At 41.4% G+C, this 23,321-nt stretch overlaps 1 protein-coding gene across 2 annotated transcripts in view; it reads right to left on the bottom strand.

Moving 5' to 3' along the window:
• Positions 1-13,317: 13,317 nt before the first annotated feature.
• tyw1 (tRNA-yW synthesizing protein 1 homolog (S. cerevisiae)) overlaps positions 13,318-23,321 on the bottom strand; it is a 106,024-nt gene continuing 96,020 nt past the window's right edge. Inside the window, exons 16-17 of one of the 2 annotated variants that reach the window (XM_041813851.1) lie at positions 14,189-14,434; positions 13,318-13,885 (exon numbers count right to left, since the gene is read on the bottom strand). In XM_041813851.1, coding sequence (XP_041669785.1) covers positions 14,213-14,434 — 222 coding nt within the window. In that variant the 3' untranslated portion in view covers positions 13,318-13,885; positions 14,189-14,212. Of the gene's footprint in view, positions 14,435-23,321 lie in introns of both variants that reach the window. The other variant, XM_041813841.1, reaches the window with a different exon arrangement.

Genomic DNA, 23,321 nt, shown 5'->3' with positions numbered 1-23,321 from the left:
AACAAAAACAGTCATCTGAGGTAATGATTCATTTTAGGAGGTAATTAAAGCAAGACTGGCTTTGCACTTTCTTTTAGCTTGCCAGTTTTTCTCCGTCAAATAAACCTGATGTCATAACCTGAAACTTTTCTAAGGTCAAGATCCTGCCTGCATGGGGAATGAAATAATCTCCACAGAAATGCTGATTTAAAACCACAGGACACAGTGAAGGCCTTATAACCTTTAAAGTGATCTTTTAATTGTGTTTCTCCTTTTTTCAACGACTTGTGAAGCAGACTCTATGACAGCTGGGCCTGAGGAGAGAATCCTGCAGGACACACAGCAGGCAATTAGCACATATCTCCTCTGATCGCCCTGCCCAAACGCATTTTAACACTCATTATTGAGACAGATTTTCTATGATTCATCGCATCGCTCTGCGCTTTAGCACCAGTCAGTCGTCAGGCGAAAATTCATTACAACATTAGCATGCAAATCCTCCCTCCAAAATAAAGCATCAATATGTGAGGCGATGCCTTCGTTAGACGGTCATTTGGTTAATTAAGTCACTTTGTTTAAAGAGGAGATTAGCATGTGAGCTAATCAAGGTCGCTTCCCACAGCAGCAGCCTCACAGGAAACCATGCTGCAGACGGGAAGGGCCAAATGTCAGCTCTCAGGCAGATACACTCTCAGTAATGAGTGAGTAAAATTAATATAAACGAGGTAAAAAGGAAGTACAGCAGTGAACAGGAGGTCAGGTGTGTTTTTCTGTTGACAGAACATTTATATCTCTGCTTGCTCGGCTCCACGTGATGAGAAATGAACGAGTGGTACGAGCATCGATAGAGCTGGAGCAGAAAAGCTCAGATCATAGGCACACAGTCGATGTGGGAAAACTCTGCTACAGGCTGATGCTTTTACACTGCATCACTTATTTAGTACACTACTGAAGAGAGAAGTAGGGTTTAGACTGAAGAACACCTGAATTTAACAAGAAGGATGAATGCAGTGGTGTTGATGGTAAATAACATCATCTAACGCAGTATAATCTGGGATTATTAAACCTACTAATTTTCAGAGGCACTGAGGACATTTGAAATTAATCAAAAATATTTTCATAAAGAGACCATCAAACTTCTTGAATGTAAGAATGCTTTATCAGGAAGAGACATTTTGCACCAGGTAAGATTCAATCTGTTCCATGTAATGGGAGACAAAGAAGCATACTGAGTGTGTTTACATGCACACTAATATGGATCCTAATCTGATTTCTAGAGTTACTGCAGTAGTCATGTAAACATCACAGTCTGATATAGATAACTGGATGATTAAGTAGACATACATGCCTTACTTTTTCACAATAATCTATTATATTCAGCACATGTTCAACACCATACCAAAAAAGTTGGGGCGCTGTGTAAAATGTAAATAAAAACAGAATGCAATTACTTGCAAATCTTATAAACCCAAGTTATTTTCAATAAAACACAAACAACAAATCAGATGTTGAAACTGAGATATTTTTTTCCGTTTCATGATAAATATTAGCCCGTTTTGAGTTTGATGGAATCTCATAAAAGCTGGGACAGGGCCATGTTTACCATTGTGTACCATCCCCTCTTCTATTAACAACAGTCAGTAAATGTCTGGGAAGTGAGGAGACCAATTGCTTTGAGTTTTGGGAGAGGAATGTTGTCCAGTTCTTGTCTGATGTAGGATTCTAGCTGCTCAACAGTCCTGGATCTTCTTTGCCAGATTTTACATTTTATGATGCTCCTAATGTTTCCGATCGGTAAAAGGTCTAGGCTGCAGGCAGGCCAGTTCAGTATCCAGACTGTTCTACTGTGAAGCCATGCTGTTGTGGTTTAGCAGTGTCCTGCTGAAATATTCAAGGCTTTCCCTGAAAGAGACATTGTCTTGATGGGAGCATATGTTGCTCTAAACTAGTGCATCCCAACCATTTTTTGTTGGAGCCTCCCCTATATGTACCTAACAGAAGTGGAGCCCCCCCAGGACCTAAAAACCTATCATGGTTTTAGTCAATATTTGCAAATCTAATTTTGGCAGCCTCAGAGCAGATTTCCACATACAGCAACTGTGCCACGATCCGGTGGCGAATCGTACTGCAGAGCAAATCGCTCCCTCTCTATTCTATCAGAGCATTTCCACAGCTGGTGCTCCAGACTGGCAGCGGCGCGTGACTGGAGCGCCATTTCACTCCGCTTTGTTCGATTCTATTTTCAACATGGCCCACTGCCACACCACGTCAATACCCATCGATCCGAAAGCTCCAAAAAAGGAAGTCATGAAGCGTAGAATATCCAGTTCTTTCACAACAAAATCTACGGACTCCCGGTTGCAAATCATCACTATATCAACATTACGTCTCATCCTGCAGCGAGAGAAAAGGGTCACCGAGAGTTTGAAGCCCTTGAGCGGTGAGTAGGTGAGAGGTGTCTGTGTCTCCGTGACTCTCAGGTGTAGTGAGATAAAATAACTCATAGCACGGATGAGTTTTCTTGAAGGTTCAACATTATGTCGTCCCGTACTGCCCTGCTTGAGCTAATGTTTGCTGGTGTTTCGTGCTGCTGTTTGACATGCTGTTATTGTTTAGGAGGGGGCTGGGTGAGTGTTTGTTACGTGAGGCACGAGTTGTGCCACACTTTAGTGTCCCCCTAGAACATATTCCTCAGATATACGTTCCTCTTAAAGAAAAACATAACGTTTCAGTCAAATTCATTCAAATTTTTGCAATGTCCACTTTAAATAGTAGATTCCGTTTTTATTGGCCAATTCCGCGATTCTGTCCGCGATTCCACTAACGCGAAAACCATAGGGCCCTAGACTTCTTGTCTTAGCTCACTCGTCTTTTCATTTACTCTCTTTGTCTTTCTAATGATTGAAGGTCCGGGTCCAGGTCCATATCGGATGGCGTCTGGGTCCGGACCCGGACCGCAATCCACCATTTGGTGACCCCTGCTCTAAACCTTCTAGAAACTTTTCAGCATTGGTAGTGCCTTTCCAGATGTGTAAGCCGATCACGCCATGGGCACTAATGCAACCCCGCTTTAGAACTGTACACTGATAACAAGCTGGATGGCCCCTCTCCTCTTTACTCTGAAGGACACAGCATCCATGGTTTCCAAAAAGCATTTTCCAAATTTTGATTCATGTTACCACAGAACAGTTTTCCATTTTGCCTCAGTCCATTTTAAATGAGCTTTGGCCCAGAGAAGTCGACAGTGTTTATGGTGTTCACATATGGCTTCTTCTTTGCATGGTTAGCTTTAACTGTCATTAGGGGATGGCACGGTGAACTGTGATTTCTGGAGGTGCTCCTTAGCCCATGCAGGGATTTCCAGTGCAGAATCATGCTTGTTTTTAATGCAGTTGTTTGAGGCATTTCCTCTTTTTAAAAGTGTGTTCAGCTCATAGTCCTCTAAAATGTGTAGGTTTGTTAGACAAGCCCAGCCTGTACGTCTGAATGCATTTGCTCATGGATCTGAATGTACAGGAACAGAAATAAATGCATAGGAGAGCAAGCAGTTCATCCAGTGTATAGGTCGCTTTTTAGGTAACTCATGCTTTAGTGTTCATATGAGATAACCTCTTACCTTCTTTTACACTGTTCTTTTAATTAAATAAGTATTTATTTTTAACTGATTGGATATTTTGATCAACTTTGCAAGTAACTAATTCTATTTTAAAGAATATTAATACGTAATGCACTTTAAAGGATCATTTCATCTCATTTTAATGCATGATTTAAAACCAATGTTTTTCTAAATTCTTTTACGTATATCAGTAGGTTTCATATCTATTGTCTTGTTTGTCTCTGTGTCCTGTCTTTCGATGCTTTGGATGGTATACATGGCCTGTTCTGGGCTCTCTGAAGTGCTGTATGTATGAATGGTGCTCTATAAATAAAGCTGATGCATTCAGGACTCTGAACACATGAGCAGAGATGGATTTGCACCATATCACCACAGATCAAAAAGCATGGACTAACAACACAAACAAATGCACAGGCTGTATGTCAGCTGAACCCTCAGTGCTGAGTTTTATATTCACACTATGCCTCTGTTGTTTTGTGACTGTCCTGTTGAGCAGAAACTGCCGCTAAGGTGTTTGAAATCAATCACAATAACATAGGTACAGAGAGCAGTGTCAAGATGCCGATTTATCTTCATGTAAGAGTGATAATCAATCAAAAAATCAACCAGAACCATTCTTTTAAGAATCCCGTGTGCTTTACTATGTCTAAGAAAATATCTGTTTTCTGGATCAAAACTTAGTGATGTGAATATTTAAAAATGACAGAAAACGAGCAGGATGTCACCATGTTCTCGTGATTAAATCTCAGGGACATCACTGTGGTGGTTTATCTCACTGCACTATTAAATGAGTGCCAAGCCATGCCGACACTGATCCTAAATGAAAGACTTGGCTCTATCATATCCTGTAGCAGCTTATGGTGGCGTCACATCGCACTGCAGGGCTGCTGAGTTACACATGGACGCAGACGGGATGAGCTGAGGGATGGACGTCTGCTTTGAGCCCAGATGTTCAGGACATCTGTCCCAAACAGGACACACATAAAGACACAGAAATGCACACACAGAAGCTGAGGGGGATGATGGGACATGAAGTAATGGTTTGAGCGGCTGCTGGTGCAGAAAGATGTGAACTCTCTCCACTGAGGCGTAGACACTTTTTCTCCCCCATCTCTCACAGATTCTGATAACAACCTCCAACACATTAAGCAGCCATCTGCAAGATACATTATCACTTTCATATATTCTTGAGTTTTTAGCACATTATCAATGCTGAGAAAACCTCCTGAGGAACTATGAAGCAGCCTACCACAGAAACACTTAAGGGGACTCGATTTTCAGAAGGAGTAGTTTCACATCAAACCTGAGACACAGGATTTATTTAGGTACCTAGGATGGACTTTATATCATTCCAAACAAATTCAACCTCTTCTCTTTTATCAAACAGTATCTAAAGAAATTGTAGAAAGGTTAAGAATCTCTTTTACCATCCAAAAACACATTTAAACCTTGTTACGAGAATGTTGCTGTGTAGTTTTGTACAATGCCTCCTTCAGTCTCAAAGTTATTTCAAGATCCTTTACAAAGAGGGCAGGTCTAGACTGTAGACATAGCTGGTCTGCAAATCCACCAAACAGAAGAGAGAAGAGACAACCAGGCGACCACTCGGGTCCAAATGTATTAAAGGGATACCTGCGTAGATATTTTTCAAGTTTGGTTATATTAGGTGCTTGGTAGTAGTGGCATTAGCCTCTACAGCTTTACTGTAACTCAAATACAGTAAGAAAGCTCACTGTGGTAACATGCCTCACATCATATGCACATTTGCACTAATTAGTGTAAACTATCTTAAATCATCTTATCTCTCTCATGTAAATCTGCACACATTCCTGCTCATTTTATACCTCTGATCATGTCTAGTCAGCATTCTTGCACTCTTTGCACATCTTGCAACCCTACTTTCAATGCAGAGGGACTTTCATGTTCTAGGTGAAGTACCAAAAGGAGCTTGAAAAAATTTAACCCTCAGGCATCACTTTAAGTTACTGCCCTTTAAAGGCATTAAGGACAAAAACGTGCACTTCCAAAAAAATGCTATAAAAACTTAACAGATAAATATTTTTTTCTGCTTTTTTTATGCATAAATCTCTTAAACAACCTCAGCTGTTCTCAAAACAACCAAAAATTCAATCCTTTTTTTTTAAGATTTATTTTTGGGCTTTTTCGTGCCTTTATTAGAGAGAGGACAGTGGATACAGTTGGAAACAGGGAGAGACATGCAGGAAATGGTACCACGAGTCAGATTTGAACCCGGGCCACCTGTGCACATGGTGTGCGCCTTAACCACTCAACTACAAGCATGCCCCGAAAAAAAAATTCAATCATTTTGAGGATTTCAATCCTTCAAAAGCCAGTTTGATTACTTAAAGTCAAAGTTTTTTATGAAAACAGAAAAAAAAATTATCTCTCTTAAACCAAACGGTGGATTGCTGGGGTATTACTTCTAAATCCAGCTTGGATATGTCAGTGATTAGCCAAAATATTGACTTTGATGCATAATTTATTTTTGTGTAGCATCCAATTTAAAATTTACGACCCTTTCAAGTCATTAAGGACAAAAACGTCCACTTCCAAAAATGTCAAAAATAGTATACATTAATATTTTTTTCTGCCTTTTTTGGGTCAAATCTTTTGATCAACTTCAGTTCTGATCAAAACAATCAAATATTGAATAATTTTCAGTATTTTAACACTCTAAATGCCAGTTTGATTACATGATGGTCATATTTAAAAAAGAAAAAAAAATTCCAGATAACTAATGTTTGGGGCGTGTGGGTGGGTGTTAAAAATCAGTCCTGGGTATGTCAAACATTAGCCAAAATATTGACTTTGATGCAGTATTAATTTTTGTGTAGCATCCAATTTAAGATTTGCTACCCTCTCGAGTCACTCGTGGACAGAAACGTCCCAACCCTAACCCTTTGTATAGCAACTTTTTGGAAGCAGACATTTTTGTCCTTAATGACTTTAAAGGGTAGTAAATTTGTTTTGCAGTGTTCCCCTGACCTATTGGAGCAACTGAAATTTGAGTTCAAAAATTTGCTGAGAAAGAAACTTTGCTACAAAAAAATTGAACCATATGCACTAACAGCCAAACTGGTGAGCAGAGAAAGAGGAAAAGTTTGCCCAAATGGACAAAAATGTCTCTAGTGATGCCCGAGGATTAATAAAAAAACACAATCAACACACACGTAAGTAATCCAGTGTGCTACGATATCAAGAAGGCTGATGTTAATTCCTTTGCTGTAGAAATGGAGCTGCTGTGATAAAAGAACAGTTTCTGATGTATTATCCTGACTCTGAGTGCTGCGTGGATGCTGACAGGCAGCGTGACACATGGACTTGCACACCAATTGTTTACAGCGCGGCCATGACAGGCCGACTCAGAGCTTGTACACACGGCCCGCAGCTCCTAAATGGATGGATACCTCTGGGACCAATGACGAGAAAAAGCCCCCCCCCCACAGTTATTTTTCAGCAGCGTCCACAGGGACAGTGGCTGTTTGTGGACACCCTGCTGTTTTAACAAGTCTGACCTGTGCTCAGAAAACAGATCAACCTAAGAGAATATTAGGCTCACTTTGTTGGCAAACTTTTAATGGATATCCTGTCAGAATGAAAAATGGGGGCTTTTATTTTGTCGGTCTCCTGAGAGGTTTATTGGACTCCAGACTTAGCTGAAAAAATACTCCAAAATAAAAACATTACACTTTCTTGCCAAGAACTCTCTTTTGTGTTGGTTTCATGCTTTCAAATGGCATTTTTCAATGCACCCCACCCAGCGAAGGAACAACAGTACAAAGCTTTTTGGATGAACTGGAGCTTTTTAACTGTCCATCTGTTATTGTTTGGCCACAGCGAAGCGTGTGTGTGTGAGTGTGTGTTGCAGCTTTATTCACATATACTGAGCTGAGCATTTACAAAGAGGGTCTGCGATGAGGTAAACCTCAAATAGATCTCAAAAGTCAGCTTTTAGTGACGTGTTTGATGCAGGCTTGTTTGAGCAGAATGGGTCAAATTTGGTGAAAACCAAAGAATGAGATGTTCTCTTCTCTCTGATCTTCTCTCAGCCCTCCTACTGAGCATGTGCAGACTCTCTGTTCAAAAACAATAACAAAGTCGTCTTCTCCTTCCTCACTCAGTCTCCATTATTAATCACGCGCCTCTTTGTGTTGAGGGAGGAGCGCTGGAGGATGAAAAAAAAACAAACAAATTTCTCATTCAAAAATGATCACTGCATGCATTCACAATATGAAATATTTATCTGACACTTCTGGCGACTGTGCGCCCAGAAAAATGTTTGGATGATGCAGCAGCATTGTTTAACTGTGTAGAGCACTGTAAGTGACAAAGACAGAAAATAATATAAGATGAAGAATACGGCTGACATGTGACACCGCCCAAATATCAGGCTTTTCTCAGGTATCCTTTGGGGGATTTTTCAATTTTTGACACTGTGAACCACTAACAGTCCCCACATTTTTTTACTTGGCATCACAGGAGCTGCCCTCCAGTGGCTAATGTCCTACCTCACAGGGAGATCCTGAGTATCATGGAGATGAGGAGTTTCCGAACCACATGGCTCATCAACGGGTGGGACCCGAGGGTCAGTACTTGTTCCCCTCCTTTCTCAGTATACAGGTGCATCTAAAAAAAAAATAGGATATGATGAAAAATTTTTGCTCTGATTCAATTAAAAAAGTTTTACTTATTTGGGATTCATCTCATTCAAAGGAAACGGTGCCATATGAAAAATGAAAAATCCATGACCTCAAAACATTAGAATATTGTGGAAAAGTCAAATTTGCAAAAGTTTCCTGAGCCTCCATTCTCCCACTACGGATCAGTGAACACAACCACAATCATGGGGAAGACTGCTGACTTCTCAAATGTCCAGAGGACAATCATTGACATCCTTCATAAGGGAGGGTAAGCCACAGAAGGTCACTGCTGAAAGGACAGGCTGTTCTGTATCAAAGCAGATTCATGAAAAGTTGACTGGAAGAGAGAAGTGTGGTAAGAATAGGAGAACAAGCAACAGGGGAATGGGCCACTAGTGTCGTGTTCTTTGTGTCAAGTCAGTCCTGAACCACAGACAATGTTATAAGCGTCTCACCTGGGCTAAGGAGAAAAAGAACTGGACAATTGCTTGGTGGTTTAATGTCATTTTTTCACTGAGAGAAAACTTTGAATTTAATTTGGAAATCAAAGTCTCTGAGTCTGGAAAAAGATCAGAGAAGGCTAGAATCCAAGGTGCTTTAAGTTCAGTGTTTTTGGTTCCCCCAGTCAGTGACGGCTTGAGGTGCCATGCCATCTGCTGCTGTTGGTCCACTGTGCTTTATTAAACCGTCAGCCATCAGCCGTCTACCAGGAGATTTTAGAGTATTTCATGCTTCCATCTACTGAGAAGCTTTATGGAGATACTCATCTCCTTTTCCAGAATGACTTGGCACCTGCACACAGTGAAGCCAAAACTACCAGAAACTGGTTTGCTGACTACGGTATTACTGTGTTTGACTGGCCTCAAGGGGAAGATGAGAGACACCAGACTCAACGATACGGACGAGCTGAAGGCTGCTATCAGAGCAACCTGGGCATCATAACACCCCAGCAGTGCCACAGACTGATCGCCTCCATGCCATGCTGCATTGTTGCAGCAATTTGTGCAAAAGAACCGTCGACCAACTACTGAGAGCATAAATGAACAGAATTTTCCAGATGGTAGACAGTTCTGTATTTTGAATATTTTTTTTATTGTTATTTGTAATATTCTAATATTTTCAGCCAGTGGATTTTGTGAGCTGTGAGCCGTAATCATTAACGTTAAAACAGAAAAGTAATGAAATAGTTCACTTTGTATGAGATGAATCTAGAATATATACAAGCTTAATTTTTTGACTTAATTCAAGGTGGAAATGATCTTCATGATTTTCTGTTTGTTTAAGATGTCCCTCTAAATGAAACAACTGCTCTCATTGTCTTTTGCTGATATTTCTAAATAAATGAATTCCACTTTTAGCTCAACCTGGCCAAGTCTGAGTTTATTGTCATCCCAGCCAGTCCCTCCTTACAATCACAAACCAATAACCAGCTTAGGTCAAACAAACTCCTGCCCACATAGTCTGGGTCTCATGACTGATGGGCCTCAGTTGCTCAATTATGCTGATTTGCTCTCTGAAGCGTGAGGAGGATCAGACTCTACCTGACAGATCATGCAGCACAGCTCCTGGTTCAGGCTCTCATAATGTCACCCACTGACTACTGCAACTTTACTGTCGGGTCTCCCTGCATTCACAATGAAGCCTCTGCAGATAATACAGAACGCAGCAGCACGTCTGGTCTTTAACAAACCCTTAGCAGAACATGACACTGCACTGTTCATCTCTCTCCACAGGCTTCCTGATGAGCATCACACTAGGCTTACTACACCCTGCCAGAGAAAGGGGCCTGCAAACCACCAAACATCACTCAAATATGATAATGCATTAGAGTCATGGGACGAAGAATTCTTAATTCTACATGTTTATTCATCCTTATTCCATTGGGAATAATGAACACATTCTAAAATAAATATTAATTTCCCCACACCTCTACCACTTCATCCCTCCTTCATCAAATGAACATAAAAGACACTACTGCAGCCAAATTAGGCTCTTGTTACATTTCCCGATGAGCAGAGTTCTGTTTGTTGGACATGTTTGTACTAAGTGTACGCTCCTAAATTAAAAGACTAAATGAAGCAATATCAATCAGCGTATTACCCAAGCATCAGAGTAAACTCACTCTTCCCTCTCCTACAGACGTGTTTGGTACCATACTCTTCCTGCAGATGGTGAATCTGATCAGCAGCACAGATGGACTTTGACCTTGCAGTGGAGGTGTTGCTGTCAGGATAACAGGATGTGGGAATACTTCCCTGAAATAGCAATCTTTAGTGCTAGAGTGGGAGGGAAATGCCAAAGGTGGGATAATAGCAATCAAGAATCTTTAGAATAAATACTCCCTTCACAAACGTTTAAAAAGCAGCAGACTTTATCACTGAATTCACATGTTGATCACGTAATACTCATTTGCAGGCCACATTATATATGTTACCGTGTTTCATGACAGTGTAAGTGAACTAAATCCACAAAAAAGGAAAGATTCACAGCTCTTTTCTTACCTCAGTGGGACCCAAAACTTGTTCTTGACACTTGTGAAGGTGCCGGAGAACTGCAGACACATAAATCTGTAGACATACAGTACATACAAGTGGTGCTATCCATTAATGTAATGAGAACCAGTTCAAGGTGAGTGCTTTGCAAGACTGGCTTAATAGATCTTATAAACCTAAAATGAGACCTCAGGCTCTAAACAGCCAGAGGATATATTTCAGAGACAAATAACCCTAAAGCTTAGCATTAAAGCTGGCTGATACGAGAGAAAGTAATACTCCATGGTACTGCAAAATAAAGAGATAACACATTTAAATGTATGACCACCTTTTCCCTCTTAAACAAGCCTGTGATGGCATACTCAAGTCATGTCTGTGCTTTACATCAGGGAAGGATGTGGTTTCTAAAGTAATCTGTGGCTTTAAGTTTCATTTCTCTCCTGCTGAGTTTTGTCAAACTGCTCAGTAAAATACCAAATTTTCTGATATGGCTGATCATAATAGAAGCAGTCAAACAACACAACAGGAGGGGACTCTCATTGTGCAGAACTTGTTGGAAATTATCATTGAATCAAGAAAGCTTTAGTGAAAATAATGTTGAGTGTATGGAGCTACTGTGTTTACAGCTGCTTCTTTGACCACAATCAGAGCCACAGCCTGCTTCTTTTAATCATCTTTGACTCAAAATAACTGAGTCATGAGTGAAATCACAGCTCTAACACTTTAATAATTATTTCAGCTGTTGTAATGGAGAGCAAATAGCTGCAGTGCTGGATTTAAGACAGCTAACTTGATTCATTCCAGTATATAGACTCAGTCAAAGCCTCTGAATGACCGACAGAGACACTTTACAAAGCTTGCACAATCATTTTGTTTTGCTGTTATTTACACATATCAAACTTTAAGAGGAGAGAACACACGTTTGCTCTGATTGCTGTGCAGCATGCTAATCATACTGATGCTTGCTCACATAGAGGAAGCAGTCAGTGATGTTTGGTCGGTGAGAGTGCAAGCCTGCCAGGCTCTACTTTTTAAGGATGCCCTCACATTAGGTGATTGCTCACCCTCCCCTCTCCCCCCTGGCTGGTTTTCACATAAGCAACATTGATCCAAGCCCAGGCCCGCTTTCGTATACACTCAGTCTGGTACAGCAGGTACCAGCATGCATGTAGCTGGTTTGCAAACCTGCTAAAATGGAGAAAGAAGAAGCTACCATGGCAACCACTTGAGTCATGGATTTCAAAATCCTTTTTTAAGACGCCAGAAACGTCCCTCTTTGTATTTACACATCTATGTGCAGGATTAAACTTGCACTACACTGATGCCTCTGCAGCTCATCTTAAGTCTCCAACTTGCGGTCATCTTTAAGGTGAGTTATAACAGACCATTTGTTGACTTGATTCTGACGATTTTCCCTGTTTACTGAGAGAACTACGAGGAAGAAGTTTTGGTTCAACGATGACATCATACCACCCTCTGTCCCGTATCAGAGCACTGTTGAATTCACATCTCACTGAACTGTGCCAAAGTCCACTTAAATTGTGCCCAATACCAACTCCCCAAGTGGGCCCGTTGCCAAAGCACGGTTCATTTGCCTTCACACCGCAGAAAAACTGTACTTTCAGCTCATGTGTCCTCAGATCTGGGACTTGACCCCTAGTGTGAAGCACCTTAAGAGTAAGAGCAAAACATTTTGACTATGGAACTCAATATGACATCTCAAATTACTCTTTGCATTATTTTTATATGCCCACCTCTGTGTCTGGAAGGTTAAGCTATCAGTGTCACTGGTTTTGCCTAAAATTAGCACTAAAACTAGTAAAAGTGACAGTAACAGTAATAGTGAAGATTGACAGCAGTTCACTGCCCACCACTGGGGCAGTATTATTATTATGTATTTTCACTATCATCTGAAAAGTTTTCTCTCTGGAGAGATGAGATCTGTTTCTATCATTCCTATAACTTAAGGGTCTGATTTATCGGTGAGCGACATAGCACATTGAGAGTACTCTCTGGATCTTTTCCTTTTAATAATGATGAGTTTTTGCATGCTTGTTTTGCTTTGCTTACATACTATTTAGTTTTAGTTAACACAAACTCTGTGGTACTCTTCCTGCAGGATTTTTTGTTATAAAGTTGACATTACTTCAGACTTTTTGCCACCATTTTTTTTCTGGCAAACATTCATGACTCACTAAAACAGCTCCGCGACCCACCAGCTAAGAACCACCGGCACAGAGGATGTGACTTCTTTCATAACAGCATTACAGTTCATTTTTGAAGCTCACCAAAAAACAAAAGCCCTGGAAAAAACTGTAGGGTCTACTTGACCTTGACCCTTTTGTACTTCACCTTTTCCTCCATCCTTGCTCAGTAAGAGCTCTGCTGTTGGCCTCTAAGTGCATCCCAGAAAGCTTTTGCCACAATTATTGTAGTCTTGAAATGTCAGCTCCCCACTTAGTTGATGGTAAAAACTAGTACACAATACACCATGTGGAAAAAAAGCCTTAATACACCAATGTGGGTGCTGTATACAAAAACCACACATGCCAAAGCTGAATATCCCAAACACATTTATTATGTGGCTGTATCCAAAAACCTGCTGCTTTTCCCAGCAGGGAGACACTGCAACAGAGGAGACAACAAATCAAGAAGGACTTAAACATTTACATCTAAGTTTACATTCAAATAAAAACTTTAATGGATCAGATTTTAACAAAAGATCAGTAACACGAGCTTAAACTGGGATGCATGAGGAGTAAATCAAACACAGCTGACACTGCTGGAAATGCACAATAGAGCAAACTTTCAATTAAAAAAAAGCAAAAGAGAGGAATAGGAAGCTTGATTCGTCTGGTGCAGCCTTGATGCTCCTCTCTGATAGCTTCTCCCACCTGTAAATACATCTGCTGTCTTGAGAAGTGGGAGGAAGAGCAAAGGTGTCTGGACAGATTTGTATTCCTGCAGACTCCTTTTATGCTGATCGTGTCCTGAGATATTCAGCAGATTATAAAAAATGTCCAGGACGAAGATGGAAATGAAGTCACAGTCAGGTCAGACTTCAACAGTGTTAATGTCCTCATGCACTGATAGATGGTAAGAAGATCAGAGCCAATGACATTCATAATAATGACCCCCTTCAAAAAAAGGGAGAACAGCATTAAAAATCAATAGACGTGTGGTTTGTGATGCAAAGGGACACTTAAACCAAATATAAAGGGGAATGTGTAGAAAATTTAAAAGAAAGGTCTTGATCCTGGCAGCTTTAGGATGATTTCAGGGTCAAATCTACAAAATTCAAGATCTCAGTTTGGAGAGATACAAAAAAAAGATAAAAGTTCAGCTGTGAACATCAGATTTAAAACTCAAAGGATGAATAGAATGACTCAACTATAATTCCCTTAAATTAACATCTGCAGAAATCACTCAGTTCATCCTACCTCCTTCCATCTCTCTCTCATCTATCAGCATCCTGAAATATCTTTAGTTTTGTTGCGTCGTTGAAAGCGCGTGTCTGCAGGGTCAAAACCCTGCTCCTGGGCTCCAAACAAAGCCCAGCTGGGAGTCTTGGCGATGTAGTCCAACGCCGAGAAGCTCTGTTGTCCCTCGGTCTCCTCGTGAATCTGGACCAGCTCCTGGAAACGCTCATAGTCGATCCACGTCCACCACTCGCCATCCACCTTGAACTGCGAGCAAAAAATAAGGAAAAAGGAGATAAAACAGAGGGAAGCAGTTATTAGGTGTTTATGGATTCAAATGTGGAAACCTTCCAGCCTCTCTGAGCCATTTACTGAGACTTTTTAGGACATTTGCAACGATACTGGGACAGGTTTTCGGCTATTTTGATAATACAGTCAATTAAGCCATCATTTCCACCATGCTTGGTATATTGACCCAGGAAGCTGAGTTCCTCTCTCTTGGCAATCTGTACTGCTTCCAGGACCAGCAGTGCCTTAATATCCCAGGATCTATTGCACTCTAACAGCCAACATCTCTGCCTCCCTCCTCTGCATTTCTTCAACTGTATACTTGATTAAACGCTGCTGAATACCCGAGTCAGCCAAAACACTGTTAAATTTATTCTCATCCATAACATCCTGTAGCACCAACATATTGGGATGCCATTTTAAATACCCAAAGCAGATTTTTATAACTGGCAAAGAAATGGCTGGAAGCCTGCGGTTTTTGCAGGCAACCAAATACATCAAATTAAATATACAGCCGTGATAAATATGTAATCCAAACATGTTTCATAAAAATCAGCAAAATCCCTCTTTAGAAAATGATGAAGAGCTTCTGTGAGGAGTTTTTACAGGGTTATAAATTCACTTGAAATGAATACTGATGCCTCTAGGAGCCACAAAAGTGACCAACAGCATAAATATTTATTCTGTTAACTGTAATAGTCAGAATATAAAACACACCAGTATTGTTTTTGGGTCTCCCAGAGGAAAAAAAGTCCAAACTCTTTCTATGTTATGATATCCATTGTGTTAACCAAAGTCTAGCGTTCAGTTTCTGTGCAGCTCTTTTTGTAACACAAGATTTCACCGCAAGTCCAGACCGGGCATGAGGCCATGGGTCTGCTGAGCAAGACAGTGTGGCGTTCCTGGTATACGAGTATGCTGACAGACTTCAGTCTCTTAGTCTTTGGTCCTCCCGGTCTTACTACACTCTTCCGAGGCCTGGACGCTGACTGATTGCTGGAGTAGCTGACTGGACTCCTTTGTGACAACTTCTCTTTGACGCATCTTTGGTAATACCATGTGTCTAATGCTGACGTGCTCAGGAGAGTGGTGAAGGGAAGGGTCAGCTGCCTGACATAGGAGAGCCAGCTGCATTTTCAGCAAATGACGTGCTATCCCAGGCCAGATCCAGCTCACTGCATACTGGGTGGGCTTGTCCAGACACTGGGGGCAATCACATGCATTGTAGAGGGGTTAGTTGGAAGGATACCTGCAGAGATGAAGCATGGGCCTGGCCATCAGGGGGCCAGAGCAGTACAGGACCAAGGTTGACGCAGCCAAGTGCTGAACTGGCATATGCTCCAATACCTGACTTGACCTGACTTGGGGGTGCTTTCACACTAGGGCCCAGTCCCGGATCCGAGTGCACTTGAGCCCAAAGTCTGGTTCGTTTGGGTAGTGTGAATGCAAACGAACCGGGCCTGGGCCCACTGGGGGAGGCGGTCTCAGGTGCGATTCAAGTGGACTCTGGCTCGTTGATGAGATGTGAATGCAACCGCACCCGGATACGGGACAGAGCACCGTATCAGCTGTATGACGTAATCGCAAAAACTAAACTTCTTTTCATGGCGTGGCAGTTGGTTCACATTTTTCCTCAATAAAGGGTGGAAATCATCAGAATCCAGTCAATAAACTGTCTGTTGTGACTCTACTTACAGATGAACACAAGTTGGAGTCAGTGAGAGGAGGAGCAAAGGCAATAACAGTCTCCTTTCACCTCAAAAACTGCTGTACCCACGCAGCGCGAGCCCATTTAATCCTCTGAGCTTCACATAGATATGCAGATACGAAGAGTGAAGTTGCTGGCATCTTAAAAAGTGATTTTAAATCATCCATGGCTGCAGGATGGACTTTTTGCCGGGTCAAAATAAAAACAATCTTTGCTCAGGTCATGACCCCAGTGGTTGCCATGGTAGCTTCTTCTTCTTTCTCCTCCTTGGCAGGGCTGTAAACCAGCTACGTGCATATCGCCACCTGCTGTTTCAGACTGAGTAAATATGCAAGTGGGCCCGGGCAAGGTTAGATGTTGCTAGTGTGAAAGCAAGCCAGCAGGGGAAAGGGGGAGTGGGAGAAATTATGCCACGGCGTGGTTTGAAACAACTGGGCCTCATGTGAAAGCGCCCTTATACTAACCTGACATGCCAGATGGATGTGTGAAACACATCCATCTAGAAAACCTCCCATAGCCAGGGTTTGGGAAAGGGCAAAGCCTTTGAAAAAAATTCTGAGGGTGATTGGATGAATGTTCTGTCTGTCACATATTTATGGGCAACTCAGAGCAACAAATCACATGATGTAGCCGCTACCGACGAGTAAACTCCATAGAGAACTGCATAATGCGAACCATAGACCCGTAGACGTTTGTCATTTTGGAAAAGAAAACAAATCACTGCTGTTCTGTGTTCTTCTTTTAACGAAGAAATGTCGTCAAGTTCTGATAAAACTGGCACTTTAGCGGCATCCACGTTTATGTCTTCAGACATAATTACACTGGCCTCTTGTTGCTTATGTCATGACTCTGCCGTGCCCGAAAGTACTGCCCCTCGACGCTGATTGGTCCCGTCACTTTCTAACCGAGTCCAAACAGTTCAGATGGGAGCTTTGCACGATGAATCCGCCAGTGAGAAACACCGAAACAGGCGTATCCATCTGCTTTGCAAGGTTAGACTTATACCATTTGGAGTTGTAATTCTGTTCTGCTAAAGGTACAGTGTAAAGCTGCCACCTTATGGTTATAGTTGTGAAGTACAGACCATTAGTCTGTATGTTACAGCACCAACCCCTGCTGGTCACTTGCCGTCTTTGATTAAGGATTCTTTAGTTCTCTTAACAGTGAACCTCGTACAGACGCCCGGTTGGGTCTGTACCTTTGTTTTTTGGGGTCACGGGTTGGTTCATTGGTAAAAAAAGAAACATAACTTCAAAAATCTATAGGCCTAATGCTTGGTTTCCCTCATTTATTACTTTTGAGCTGACAATAGTGCCGCTTATAGTTTGATCCCTCTCGTTTTATTGAATATATGAATAGACAGAGTATACTGAAGTTTAACTTTTTAGTCAAGTTATGAGATAAAATTAACTTCTCATGATATTCTTTTTACTCATGCATCCTAGATATACATTTGATGGAGACAGCTTTTTACATGGAAAACTGGTTTAAAAAGTGGGTCTTATGCAAAGGATAGTGGGATTCAAATTCCTGATGCTCCAAACTGCTGTTGTGGAGTCAGAATCAAACAAAGTGATAAAGGAACTCTGCAGAAACAGCCTTTGTTGGCATTTTCTATGGGAAAGTTTCTCAGTACCAGATATACTTCAGTGTTTAAAGAAAAAAGAAAATCATAAACACTATCTACACATGTACAGGGCAAGCTCAGCAAATGGATCAGATTTACATCTATGTCCATAGGGTTTCTAAAATCAACACAAACGAAAAGTTCCTAATAGTTCCTTATATTAAATAAGAAAATTCCTCCAAAAAAATAAAAATAAACCAATTGGAATTGCAACTACCAAATGAAAAAAGATCTGCTTATTACAGTAGTTATAATGAAGGTAAAACATTGAAGGATATGTCTAACAGTGATGATTGAGCCTCTTTCTCCATATCTGCCATCTCTTGTTAGTCCTCTCTTTTTTAACAGTTATGGATTCACCTACTGCACCTCCTCCCTTCTCCATACATCTCTGCTTTTATCAATCACTGTCTGTGACTCCTTCATGCAATTACCCATCCATCCATCTTACGAGACAAAAAAAGTGGGAAATAAATGGACAGAAGGAAAGCGAAGATGCAGGAAGAGTGTCGTGTTTACTCGTGAAAGAGGAAATCTAACCATCAGAGAGAGCGGGAACAGCTTCAGTTTTGAAAATGAAGAAAAAGTCCCAAATATCATTGTACCTTTCTAATCCTACTTGTTTTCCCCATCCAGCTCAGGGGGTGCAGACTCTGACCTTTCACTTTCCCAGCATGCAACAGTGCACTCCAGCTGATAATAAACCAGTTTCCCTCGCTGTCTGCAGAGGCAGGAAGAAGAAGTAGCAGTGCGGACAATGTTGCATATAAAACACACAGTTTGGAGCTGTTTATGGCAGCAAAGAGCAAAGTTTGATATTTCAAACAGTCCCTGATGAGTTGAGCTCATTTGGGGAGGTTTTTGAGCGACTTTATGGATGTAAAATTGTGCTAACTTGTCGCTTGGGACTACTGTTGCGCTTTGCTCAGCATTCAGTATTTAAGAGCTCCGTTAGGATGAGGGCTGCTTCAACCAGACCCTCGTGTGTGCACTTAGGCATGCGTTTTAAATTTACCAGAATTGAAAGAAACTGCTTCGACATCAGTTAGCTCCACAATGGAAGGGCAAAGAGTTAAAAATACATCACAGGCTTCTCAGTACAGAACCCAAAATGGCCCAAAATATTCTTGTGAAGGACTAACTACTGCCTATTTATCTGCCGAGTTAAAGACTTTCTAGCTGGATATGACGACCCACTGAGGGAGCGGCAGCATTAAGCACTTGAGCCTTTAAATGCCTTGTGCCTGCCTCAGCCATTAGAGAAGAGCTGCCCGCTGCATTGCTAATGAGGCCTGAGAAAGGGGGGAAAAAATACGAAAGCAGCGCCTATTGGGAGTTAATGTTTCTGGTAATGAGAAGGGGAGATATTTGTTCAGCCAGCATCTCTGCAAACAATTTCAGTCTCCAAGCAACAAAGCAGAGCTGAGCTGTGTGCTGCAAGAACAAGACGGCCTGTTGTTTTTAAACCGCATCTTTTCTGAGGATCACTGCGGACGATGAGAACAGCTTCATCACCGAGCACCATGGGAGGTACAGCATGTATGAGCACATGCCAATGAGCTGTGCAGAAGCAATGAAAGACCATCATATCCTACGTCTGTATGATCAAACTGCGTCTTTTCATTCACTGCAGCTGGACAATGAGATTTCCCTCTGTTTCTTCAGAGAAGAAAAATAAGGGCTTCCGAAAGAAGAAAAAGAAACAGCTCTATGACAAGTGTAAGGGCAGTGAGGCAAAAGAAACAGTGCATGTAAGTGTATCGCCCTTTTTTGTTTAAAATGCATCAAACACCTGTCTTAGGATGTTTTTTTGTTGTCCAAAATACACTCAGACCAAAACTGCAACCCCAGAAACATTTCAAACCAACATTTCTGTGTAATCCATAAGCAGGGACAAATATTGGCACGTTGAATCAGCCTCAAAATAACCTGCTTTACAGATGAGCAGCCAAGTGTGAAAAGCCTTCTCCACATAAGTCATGTAGCTGTGATAAGGAGACTAAAGGGATTTCTGACAGCTACAGAATCTCCCACATGACGAAAAGGTCAGCACTGTGATGAAAAAATAAAACTGTCAGAGAGTGTCAAACGGCTTCTATTCCACTATAGGCAGATATAACTTTAAATATCAAATATCGCTACTGACAAACTCAAGATCATCAACAAAGAGTTATACAAAGTAAAAACGCAATAGCAAGTTAAGCTCAGTTTTAGTACTCTGAATAATATTCATGCTCAGAAAAGCAACACTGCAGTAATATGGAATACAAGTGTGCTTGGGGCTGCACGGTGGTGCAGTGGTTGTTGCTGACTGTTGCTCTATTTGTGCAGTATCTGCATAGCGTTCTCTGCATCTTCTCCACACTTTGACCCTGCAATCCAACAGCCATAGGCAGAATCTGAATGCATCCCTGAACATCAGGTACCTGATTGTCAACACCTGGTGGTACTAGAAGCTCTAAACAAGAGCCAATAACATCAGCAAAATAAGGGCCAATCCCATTTCTACCCCTTAACCCTTCCCCTTCGTCTATCGCTTCCCTTTGCCCCTCGAAACAGAGTGGTAAGGGGTAGGGGGGAAACCTTCCCTTAAAGGTGACATATTTTACCCCTTTAAGACAAATTTATTTTGGTCTCAGAGGTCCCCAAAATATGCCTGAGACGTTTGCTGCTGAAAAAACACTCCAGTATTGGATTTTTGCATGTCTTAAAAACCCTCTCTTTCAGCCCTGCTCAGAACGAGCTGCTTCTGTGTCTGTGGCTTTAAATGTTATTGAGCTGTCTGACTCCACCCCTGACCACACCCCTCTCAGGAAATTGATGTGGCTTAATGGATGTGATCTTCCTCTCAGTTGGCTGCAAGGTGGGAATTCATCATCCCCTTGGTTTCAAGTGTGGTCCTGAAAAATCTTCGTTTCAAGGGATATGTAGCCCTTGACCCTTAGCCCTAGCCCTTGATTCAAAAGAGAATTGGGACACTCCTTCACCTGATGTGAACGTGCAAGGGAAGGGCTAAGGGGTAGAAAGGAGACTGACCCTGAGCTGTTTGGCATTAACAGAGAAGATTTGGCAAGTTTTTCATGGGCGCAACCCACATACTCAGTTCTGCTGCTCATCCCACAAATGCATGCTCCTTACAAATGTGGCACCATTTGAAGGGGAAATAAACACTTTCCATTGGTATAAAATTTATTGCCATGAAGCAACAAAGAAATGATCTACCAAACACAAATTTCCTTACTTATTTGTGCTGAGCTTATTGCAGCAGATGCGTAGATGTTACAGGCTAGGTGGTTTGCCAGCTTGTTTGCTGTAGCTTTTTTTAACAGCTTTAAATTCAGCTTTAAAAGTTGACTGCTGTGGCTCCACTTTGCTAAACATTTTATCTTTTTGCTTTAAATTTACCACAAACAGACGCTGAGGGAAGATCACTGGCATATCTTTGAAAACATCTGACTCCAAAAAGGGAAGGCATCTCTCTGTCTTAAAAACAAAAACACAAAGGCTTCATTGATGGCACTAATTTGTAAGTCAACACGTCTCTGAGGAATACTTCTCCTGGAGGATTGTGTCTAATCTGCCTGATATAAGCGGAAAAAGCAGGAGAATAAGAGAGAAAAGGAGATGAAAGAGAGAGAAAGCTGGCAGGGGATGCTGAAGGAGGTGTGAAAGAGATGCAGAAAGAGAGAGAAATGCCCATCAATAGGAAGATCCCAGGGGTTGAAAAGGGACTAATGATGAAGATGCGTCAAAGCAGGGAGGATCTATCGCTGCTCGCTGCTTAAGAATGATCCTTCACACATATATACTCAGCTCTGATGTCTTTTAAAGGACTACATCAAACAGTGATCTCATCCAAGTGGAACCAGAAGATCTGAGGGCTGTACAGAAAGCAGACACACACACACACACAATGAGCCTAATGCTTTCCCATGATGCATTTCAAACTCTGCTGTTATGTAAGTTAACATTAAAACTTGGAAGCCTTCATACTCTGGACTCTTTTCCTGCTGAGCTCGTGCAGCACGGAGACATTCAGGACGCCGAGGACACTTAACAGAAAAACATCAGGCTCTGCGCTCACAGGAGGAACCTAAAAAAGCCTCCAGATCCCAAACGCTGCTCGATTATTGATGAGAGCACAAAAATGAGGAGTCAGAAACTCAACACAAGCAGTTAGACAAAGAAAGAAGTCATCAGTATCTGTGTTAGCCTCATTAATCAGACAAAGGGAAACTAAGGTAATCTATGCTTCATTTCCCCCCTTTTTATGTCAAATTGTGCATATTTCTGTCCCATGTCATGATTTATTTAATTCATGCTCCAGTTTCAATTTTCATTAATATCTTTAGAAACTTTGAGGTTTCTTTGTCACTCACAGCGCAAAAGAGAAACAAAACTGCACTCAGACCCTAACATCTGCTTTACAAGCTTTGACATATCAATATAACAAAAGCAAACTACAAGGTGTGCAAGGAAGCTTAATTAGAGATACTGTGTCTCTCAAACTGACAGCCCTCTGCTCTGTTTTCTCCTGAAGCCTACAAAGATGCAGAGAGTGCAAAAAACTGTTCCTTCCTCTCACAGCGGCTCTGTCGGAGTTGTTAGTTAACAGGCAGATAGATCCTGCCTCACAGCATCGAGCACTAATACAGCCATCTGTGAAGAGGAAGTGTGCATATTAAGAAATACTGACAGTTGTAGGCAGGGAGGTGCAAATTCATTAAGGTGTTTCAATCGAACGCGCAATTTGGCATTGCTATATTTGGTTTAGTGAAAGAAGAACAGAGAGAGGAAAAAAAGGAGAAGAAAGGAATGAAAAGAGAGAGGTCAAAATCAATTAGTCAAATATTGATTACCTCCTGGAGTGAGAGAAAAGAGAAGACAGGAGGAAAACAGCTGGCTTTAAATTCCTTTTTGTCTCAGGCTATTGTGTGTATCTATCATCAACAACAAAACAGTAATAGTGAGGATGAAAATATTTCAACTTGGCTTTAACTTATCAGCAGAAAAAAACACAACACTTGTTGGGGGTGTAATGGTACGCAACAATTTCAGCAGGCTTTTCAGTTTTGAGATCATAGTTTGTATGGTTTAGTCCAGCATCGACAGTTCAAGTGCTAACGCCGGCTTTAGTTCCTTTTTAAATTAAAGCAATATTCAGTAAAGTTGGGTCATATGAGGTATTTGGCAGAAGTGGGGGGTTGGGGGGGGTGTTAGCTTCCAGTGATTTCAGTGAGCAATGCCCCTTTAAGAATGACTGGGTGGTTGTCCAGGCTGGGAAAGAGGCTATACAGCAACAGATGGGTACGGTTTCTCAGCGTAATTTAGGGTAAAAATGGACCAAGACACATTGTTGGCTAAAACATGTGCTCTATTAAAGTTGAATTAATTAAATTAAAGGCCATTTTTCAATGTTCAAGCTTGAAAATGACATACCCAAATACAACTGAGTATTTCTCTGCAACAAGTCCACATGAATAAGCTTGGCGTCAATGTAAAGATAACTCTTTACAGATTTCAGCAGATTT

Source organism: Cheilinus undulatus, linkage group 2 (genome assembly GCF_018320785.1).
Source record: "Cheilinus undulatus linkage group 2, ASM1832078v1, whole genome shotgun sequence".
NCBI lineage: Eukaryota > Metazoa > Chordata > Actinopteri > Labriformes > Labridae > Cheilinus > Cheilinus undulatus.
The sequence above is the reverse complement of the archived record's forward strand: the minus strand, read 5'-3'. Positions and strand labels throughout refer to the sequence as shown.